The sequence below is a fragment of the Acanthisitta chloris genome, unplaced genomic scaffold (assembly GCF_000695815.1).
Source record: "Acanthisitta chloris isolate BGI_N310 unplaced genomic scaffold, ASM69581v1 scaffold3336, whole genome shotgun sequence".
NCBI lineage: Eukaryota > Metazoa > Chordata > Aves > Passeriformes > Acanthisittidae > Acanthisitta > Acanthisitta chloris.
The window spans coordinates 69,703-79,080 of record NW_008679697.1 but is presented as its reverse complement, the minus strand read 5'-3'; the positions used below and the strand labels follow the sequence as shown (position 1 = coordinate 79,080).

Here is a 9,378-nt window from a genome sequence, read left to right as displayed (position 1 = left end):
CCCTCCATCCTACGACAGTGTCACCAGAGGTACGAGCGATAATTTCCAGCTGAAGATAACAGATGTGAGCAAAAGCAATGAGGCTATAGACTGCCTTCTCTCACCAGACAAGGATAAAGAATCAATTGTTTAAATGTTTGTTTAGAATGCTTTAAAATATTGTTTACAGAATGTAATGCTGTAACTACACAATGATTGAAGCAGCCTTCTTATAAAAAATTAGTTGCAAAACAAACAATGGAGTTTTTACCCTCAACTACAGGAGTCTATTAAGTCGTATAACCTTTGACCCTGCTCTTTTTGACTTGGCTCAATATTTATATTTATATATGCACAGGGAGAATCTTTGCAGGGTCATAGCTGTTATATCAATGGTGTGAATAAGAATAGGCTAGACTGTAAAACAGTAAACACAGTGTATATCTATCCACAGATAAAGCCTGGCTGTATACATTTATTTAAGGTCTTACTCATATTAGTGTGTTTACTTATGGCGATGTATGACCTTGCATTCTAAAAAGAAAAAAAAAAATCACAGCTGCTGTAGCAAAATGTAACACTTACTGTATATGTTGTGAATGGTCTTTCATAAATTTATTATATTTGATATTTTTTTACTTGAAAAAAGGTCTCTTTTTCCATGGAGATTAATGATCCTTACACTCTTCATGATGAACTTTGAGTCAAGGTAATAGGAACTTGTGGGATCCCCATTGCTTGAAGAGGAAAATTGTTGCAAATTAAAGCATCAAATTAACAACATTTAAGCTGTTTATTACACTAAGCCCTCCCTCTTGGGACTTGCAACTGCACATCAGCAGAAACACAAAAAAAAAAAATCCCAGAGAAGCAAATGATGTCAAAATAATGAGAAAAATGGCTTGTTCTATCCTTCAGGAAACTAGACAGTAATGGATTCTGTTTGTAAAACTGTTAATAAAAGCACTAATTTTTTAGTATGTTTCAAGAATCTGCTTTGAAATCCACAAACAAACTCACAGTAGAAGTAGTGCATCACGTTCGTGTGTAGTGCTCCAAAGAACCATCTATGCTGGCAAAGTTTCTGTTAAGGTAGTGGAGTTTTCCCCAGGAATACTGAGCTCAGCAGCCTTATTGGGAACTCTGTGCATTGGTATTGCTCAAAATATACTACTTCTGCTACTAATAAAAATAAAACCAATGCCACCTGGGCCATGCAGAATGGCTGCAACAATGTGATCAAGAAGGTGGGAGGGGAATTGCCTCTGGATATGTACATAAATGTTGAGGGTTTGAATCCTTTCTACTCAGTGTCCATCTTTCATTTTCTCAGATGGTACAGTTAGATGTCTGGGGAAGGACAAGAAATAGAGTAATCAACAAAAAGTATCTGCTAGACAATAGATATATCCTCATTCCTGTAGGCAAAATAATATTTACAGTTGATGTGTCCATCAGCTTCAGGCCAAAGAAAAGACAACAGGGTGAAAGGTGGATGTGTGGCTGTAGAAAAGCATTAGAGGTTTTATGTGCTAAGATAGATTATTATTTATTATTAATCTTTCAGCCTCGATAGAATGTGAGAAATTATTTATGGAATATAGAGACAAGTCCATTATTACAGACAAGTTCTTTCTTTTTCACCTTCAGACTGATTGTACTTTGGTTTGGTTGGACTTCATGGAAAATCTTGAGATTTCTGTAATGAGCCATTGCACTTTAAGGAAGAGTAACTGTGCTTTTCACCTTGGAGAAGCAAAGATATCAAGAATGTATTTAAGGTGTATTGTCATTAACATTTAGTTACATCCCAGGTTGTAAAGGAGTCAAAAAACACATGGGGTTGGCAACAAGAATTAAAACAACATGTTACAGTCAAGTTTATCTATGGCCATTGTTATCTGTCCTCTAAACAAGTCAAAATATGTAAGGCAACATGTCAAAAGGATGACAATGTATCTGTGTAAATATGGGCTAATATATTCTCTCCATTCATTGAGAGGTGTCTCAGGCATTCACTTGAGAGTGGTCTATCAGTTAATTCAGAGGATTTGCCATCAGGATTCCTGGGGTCTATTCCTGATTCTTACTACATGATTTTTAGGCAAATAATTTAACCTATCTGTGCCTCAGTTTACCCATCTGTAAAATGGGAATAATAATACTTACCTACCTCACAGGGGTGTTGTAAGACTTTCTGGTTGCAAAGTGCTATAAGGGAATGAACCGTACCATATAAGTATTATTATAATCATGCTCTCTTGCCCTTTTAACCCCATGTCTATGGTGTATAACATAGGGCTGATCCTCTGGGCATTTTGTTGCCTTTAAGTCTTGTATGTAATTAGATTCTAACTTAAGGGGACTACTCGTCGTTCCTTCAAGTAAAAACATTCTTTATTCTTTCCTCCCTTCCCATCCCTAACCTCCCCCAAAAACCAGAATTGCTCAAGGCTTCTCAAATTAGAGAAACTTTATACAGATTCCCTGTGTATTTATGCTGTAATGTTATTCTGACTGTACATATCACCCAGAAAGAGTATGCGATTTTTATATTTATATGCATATAGATATATATACACACACATACGTATATCTATACATATATATGTGTCTTGTGAGTTTATAGAGTGGCTGACACTCAGAGGACACGACTTACCGATTAAAATGTTTTCTCCTCAATGGAATTTATTGATCCTTAGCAACAAGCTGCTGCCTATAATGAAACTGTTTAATTAGAAAATAGTACATTCATTACTTGCTCAACAAGCATTTATTGGCTGACAACTAGTAAAATAAATTTCCTTTCAAAGCTTTAGAATTAAAAAAAAAAAGAAAAAGAGGGGAAAATACTGAGAAAAAGGAGCGAATAAATTTCCTTTCAAAGCTTTAGAATAAAAAAAAAAGGAAAAAGAGGGGAAAATACTGGGAAAAAGGAGCATTTTTCATGTGATTTTTTTTCATGTACAATATGAACTATTTGAAACCCAAGGAAAACGCCAGCCTGCACTCAGAAGGGTGTTGTTGGTCATGCTGTTTTAAAAATATTGTGATTATTTGCAACCTATATTAGAAAATATTCATCTGTTGTTCTTTTTAAGAGTCAGGCCCAGTAACGAATAGGGTATTAGAAAATATTCATCTGTTGTTCTTATTAAGAGTCAGGCCCAGTAACAAATAGGACATAAAGAGATGATTAGCTGGTCACTGATTATATTAGAGAAGAGCTCTTCCTCTGGTCATTTCACCCTTGAGTTGAACATTTTATTGTCGTTGCTGTGAGACCCTATAGTACTGATGCAATTACAACTGGTTCTGTCTTCTACCCAAAACCTGTAAAAAGAAATCATGATGCAAAAAAAAATCTGAAGGAGGGTCTTAACTCTAGATGTTTACAGTGCAACTTTCTAAAACGGAATTGTAAATTACTTTCAAAACTTTGTAACTGGAAGGTTGGTTTTCTATTGGGTTTTCTATTGTTTTGTGGAGCATTTCGTTAGAGATGAAGAGGGAATGGTATCTTTGTATGGTATGCAGAACTCCCCTCAAAAACTTCAAATAACCTCACTTGTAGATCTTTATTAATGGAGATGCAGATCCGAATCTAGCCTTGATACAACCTCCCGGTGCAGGAATTTAGTTAAAGACACTAACTCAGTAGTTGGCCCACACTGTCTACAGGCATGGTGAGTGCTACCATTTTTTCTGTTGATTTGTTCAATAAAGGCTACCACATGAATCACTCAAGCTATGAAAAGAGCAAGGAAAATATCAGCCAATATCATAGGACATATTAAGCTGTTTGTACCTGAAAAGAATTCAAGTTTATTATGTTTCTTTATTAAATAAATAAGGATAACAAATATTTCCTGTGCCTTTTTCTTTGCACTTATGTTATCAACATTTATGTTATTTCTCTGATTCTTTTTCAACACATTTGTTAGGGAAATGCATGATGACTTTTGCTAGAAAGCTTGTCAATGAAAATCCCTCCAGTTCATCTTGCGTTGTAAGGCGACCTACAAGGCATGAAAGGTTTGAGCCAAAGCTTGTTGAAATCAATGAAGAATTTTTGAGTACATCAGATGGATTTGAAGCAGACCTGGAAGTTTCTCTTCAAAAAGAGTCATTTATCGAATTAACCCAGCCTTGATGTTTCAACTCCTCCTGCCCAGTAGAATTAGCTGGAGGAGGAAAGGTTTTACTGGAAATACAGGATCCCACTTAGAGATTAATTGAAAAAAATATATAAACAAGATTTTCTTAATGGTAATGTGGATGTATTTCCATTTAATTATAATGATTCGAATTTTGATTATTATATTAGTTAGATCTTAAAATTTGTGCTAAATAAAAAGTAATATCCTTCCTAATGCATGCATGCCTTAATCCTAGAAAAAACTTCAGAACTGACATGAATGACTCTTAGCTGTTACCAGCCTTGATTGGATCAGCCTTATCTTCAGCCAGGTTAGCACCAATTTGCTTACCAATTTGCTCAGATTTCTATTTAAATGTGGCAGGATCCTAGTCATTAAAACAGAACAAAATTGAGGTTGTTTGAACTGTAATGAAAATATCCACTCAGACCTCTACATTAGTTTAATAAAATCAGTTTATAATCATGTTTTGCATTAACCTGGGGCAGTCTTGATTTCTGGAAAAGGCTTTCTTTTTTTTCAGAAAAATCATTTGCTACAATGTGTCATATAATGATCTGACTTCTGAGTAATCGTGTATAGAATGAATCTGAAAAAAAATCAGCAGGATATTTTTGGTTAGAAGGAGCAGTCCACTGAAATGAGAACTCTCTGTGGAGATGTGTAGGTTAGTTAAGGAAATTCCTGGTTAGAATTTGTGGTCAAAATTCCCATGGGAATGAAAATCAGGGTCATAATCCTCACAATGAAAATATCCACATCTAGGTATTTTCTAGTATTACGTCATTTTGGAGGCAACTTCTGGAGAGGGACTCTGTTAGAAACTGTAGTGATAGGACAAGGAGTAGTGGATATAAATTGAAAGAGGAGAAATTTAGATCAAATATCAGTAAGAAGTTTTTTACTGTGAGGGTGGTGAGACACTGGCACAGGTTGTCCAGGGAGGCTGTGGGTGCCCCAACCCTGGCAGTGTTCAAAGCCACGTTGGATAAAGTCATGAGCAGCCTGGTCTGGTGAGAGGTGTCCCTGCCCAGGGGAGTTGGGACTAGATGATCTCTAAGGTCCATTCCAAGCCCTTAACATACCATGAACTTCTGTAGATGTGTTCCTATCACTGTGCTAGGGACTGCTTTGGGTTATAAGACTTGTCATTTTCATGCAGATCTTGGTGAAGTTTCTAAGGGCTTTTCAGGTTTCTTGCTTTTCAGAATGAAATTTGAAAAATAAAAATTGACAAATGGATTTCTTGTTTTCTAGCCCTAGCAAGGAACCTGGAGGACTGGCTCCTCAGTAAATGTGGATTTTTATTTTTTTAATCATAGAATTATTTGGGTTGGAAGGGGCCTTTGTGGATCATCTGCTTCCAACCCCCTGCCATGGACAGTGACACCTTCCCCTAGAACATGTTACTATAAGCCCCATCCAACCTGGCCTTGAAACTTCCAGGATAGGGCAGCAGTAACCTCTCAGGGCAACGTGTTCCAGTGCCTCATCACCCACACAGTAAAGAATTTCTTCCTACTATCCAATCTACATGTACCCTCTTTTAGCTTCAAACCATTAATCAGTCAAATTATGTTAGTTTTACAAAGCAGTAGATTTATTAAATCAAAACCATGTGAAATCTGTGAGGTCAGTCAGGGCTTGCAATTTCCAGATTCATTTTGAGATTATTTTTTTAGTTGTTTCAGTTCCTTCTTACTTTTAATGCAAATTGTCTTACTAAATGCCAGGATCATTTTGGAGACAACTCAGTGTTAAGAGAGAAAGTTAACAGCAGCCCAGGCAGCCCAGGCAGTTTGCTTAGAAAAAGTCACACATTAGCAATTTGCTTGAAAGAGAATTTTTACAATCATCAGAAGCTGCTGTAAGAAGAGGTGAAATAAAGAATTTTTTTGCAGTGTGAAGCCTCCGCTGGGCTCCAAAGGACGCCCATGTAGAATGACAGTGTCATGTTTCTGACACCAGCAATGCATTTTTCTGCCATGTGCCAGGGTGCTGAGACAAGAGCAGAACTGGATTTAAAACAAGAGAAGCAGACAGGAGCACAGCACATGGAGAAAAAATTATGCACGCCTGCAGAGCGGCTGCTCCTTCATGTCAATTCTTCTGGAGAGCTGTGAAAGACCAACCGTGCCGGGTGAAGAACAAACATGGAAATCCTTCTGAGTGTTTACATATTGCAAAGAAATAGCAGCCGTGTCAAAGGGAAAGCATGTGAAAGCAAATAGTCTAAGGGGAATAGCTATTGGCAGCAGTCAAAAAAATGCTTCGGAGTCAAACGTCACCGATAACCCCACGAGGGCTGGAGGTGTTGGGCTGCAGTGTGGGTATGGGTTTGTCAGCACCTCTGCCCAAGCTATTTTAGCCAGCTGACAAACAGAACTTTGAGCAGTTCCTGGCCCACGTGCTTTTGCTATGGCAAAGTTTCTCAGACCACTGCTGCAGTTGTTTTTCCCTAGAATCTCACTGCTTTAGGTTGGGCTGTGAGTTCCTGCCAGGTTAGGTTGTCAGGGGTCATTTTTGCTCTAGAAAATGACTATATTGTATATTGCACAGCTCCAGAAACCAGGATCCAGTGTTCAAACATCAGCAGAGTGGCTTAAATAATGAGATATTAATTGAAAAATATCTTTTTTCTTCTTTTTCTTCTTATCATTCTTAATATTATTATTACTGCTACTACTACTACTACTATTACTTTATTTTTAATACCCCAAAGCTTCTAGGGTACATCCTGGTCATATTTTCAAGCTTTCTGTTTTTCTAGCAGCTGTGTTAGTTGAACAAACTAGAGCTTCAAGAGAAAAAGACAAAGGACTGAGACAATTAGAATAAAATCATGCAAAATGGTTCTAAAAGGAGTTTAAATGTTGTTCTCTACTAAAAGGTGACCTTAACTATGTAGCTGTACTCTAAAACATATGTGTTTTCTGTGGAATCTCAGTTTCTCTAAAGCCAGAGGGAATTTACAAATTCCCTTAGGGGACCCAGGTTTCTAACATTTTTTCAAATAGATAGCCCAAGCTGCTCATGTTTGTCTTCATTTCTAATCTTTCCAAACCTGCAGACCAAGCACAAATGAAACAATTTTAATTTTTAGCTCAGGTATGGTGTTCATGTTAAAAACTTCTACAGAGGATGCAAATCTGGATTCATGGGGTTCAGTGCAATATGGGACAGTTCAGCCCTTTGTGTCCTTGGGGTGACATAGACTCATTGAATCATAGAATAGTTTGGGTTGGAAGGGACCTTGAAAGGTCATCTAGTCCAATTGCCCTGCAGTGAGCAGGTGCACCTTCCACTAGACCAGGTTGCTCAGAGCCCCATCTAACCTGACTTTGAAAGTTTTCAGGGATGAGGCATCTACAACTTCTCTGTTCCAGTGCCTCACCACTCTCATCATAAAAAAAAAGTATTCCTTATATCTACTCTGAATATCCCCTCTTTTAGTTTAAAACCATTACTCCATGTCCTATCACAACAGACCCCACTAAAACGTTTGTCCCCATCTTTCTTATGGGTTCCCTTTAAGTACTAAAAGGCTGCTGTATGTTCTCCCAGGACCCCTCACTTCTCTAGGCTGAATGACCCCAACTCTCTCAGACTTTCCCCATAAAAGAGATGTTCTATCCCTTTAATCATCTTCATGGCTCTTGTGGACATCTTGGCACGGAAAGGAGTTTTTGGGTTTTTTTGAGGATCGGGGAAATCCTACTAGAAGAAAACTGGCAGTATGGTTTGTCTTGGTGGCATCTGAGAAGGAGAAAAGCTCAATGCACCACACAGGCCTAGCTTTTTAGAAAATATTTGCACAATTGCAGCTGAGGCACAAGGAAAAGTTGACCCTAAGCCCAAAGCTGTCTCCTTTATGCAGGCTGTTTTCTAGACAAAACTACATGCTCACCGTAGATTTGCTCACACCTTTTCTTTAGAGACTGGCTGTATCCCTGCAGGTGCTGCTCAGAACCCACTCCCAGTGGATGTGAAAATGTTGTAGTCTGAGCTAAAGACCTTCAGGTTAGGTAAAGGTGATATTCATGCTTTGGGAACTAGGACAGATATTCTCCCAGAAAACTCTGTACCCTCCTACACATCTGCATGTCTGATCTGTTCCTTTATATCAGGGAGGATACTCTCCACCCTGAAGCTCTTTCCCATTTTGCAGCTGAGTGGTGCAAGGTCTGTGAGGAAGGATAAATCCCCATGGCATGCCAGGAGTTGCTTTTCCCTTACAGGCTGGAGCAAGGGCTATGTTGTCTCATTACAGAGCATGGCAATTCTTGGAAAATACACCTGATGTTTTTGAAATGTATTTTTGCTGCTTTTGAAGGATTCGATTTTCTTTTTTATACTGTCTAGAGCTGCAGACCACAACTTGTGGCCACCGCTATGTTAAACCTTAAATAGGAATGGACATCACTTCCACTTGTCCTTGCCTTACCCCACAGGCCAGGTGAGGCAGAGAAAGAGCCAGCCAGAACTTAAAACAAGCTCCTTTCTCATTTTGGGAGTGGGATCTGAAGGGATGCTCTGCAGTTTGGCTGGGTTTGTTGAAGTCTGGAGTTGGTGTGAAGTTTGCTAGAAAATGTTTGAGGGAAGCAGAAGATAAAAAGGTCTTTCTGAGCCTGTGATGAAGTGAGGGGGCTGTGCTTTGAAGGTGGGTTGCTCTGGATGTTTAGGAGGAGGTTTGTAGTCATGCCAAGCGTTTCAGCAGCACTGTGCACAGGTGCTGCAGAGGGTGCAGGCTCTTCTCTAAATCCTGTGCTTGAAATGGGGTAAAGACAGCTGTTTCCCTTGTGCAGTAGCAGAAGGGAGTCCTTTATCCAGGAGGGGAAGATAGCAGTGCTCACAGGAGGGCAGCTGCCTTTCAGGACTTGTCTGGCTTTCTGTGGAGACAAGCTACATGCTCACAGGGTCCATATGCCTCTGCCTGCCTCTCCTCCTGGCCTGTTTGGTGGAGGGATGGGAGTCTCAAAGACAAATGAATTCCTATGAGTTTTTCAAAAATAAGCAGCTGAGGAGGCTATGAGATTTTAGCAAGCAGGAAGGGCTGCAAAAAGAGCTCAGGTCTTAAGGAAAGACAAAATATTTTCATAGAGAGGGCAGGTCTTATAAATGCCTCACTTTGTAGGGGGGAGCAATTAATTTACATTTTCTTGACAATGAAGGACCCCCAAATCCATGGCATGAAACACAGGAAAACAGATGTTGTTAGTTCTGGTGCCCTGAGATTTGC

The 9,378-nt window shown here is 38.9% G+C and overlaps 1 protein-coding gene across 1 annotated transcript in view; it reads left to right on the top strand.

The window, feature by feature from the left end:
• LOC103804771 (sodium channel protein type 5 subunit alpha-like) overlaps positions 1-505 on the top strand; it is a gene marked incomplete at its 5' end in the record, with an annotated part of 72,386 nt that extends 71,881 nt beyond the window's left edge. Inside the window, one exon of the mRNA XM_009077401.1 lies at positions 1-505. This exon is cut by the window's left edge and continues 1,093 nt beyond it. Within this exon, the coding sequence (XP_009075649.1) occupies positions 1-133 (133 nt within the window).
• Positions 506-9,378: the final 8,873 nt, after the last annotated feature.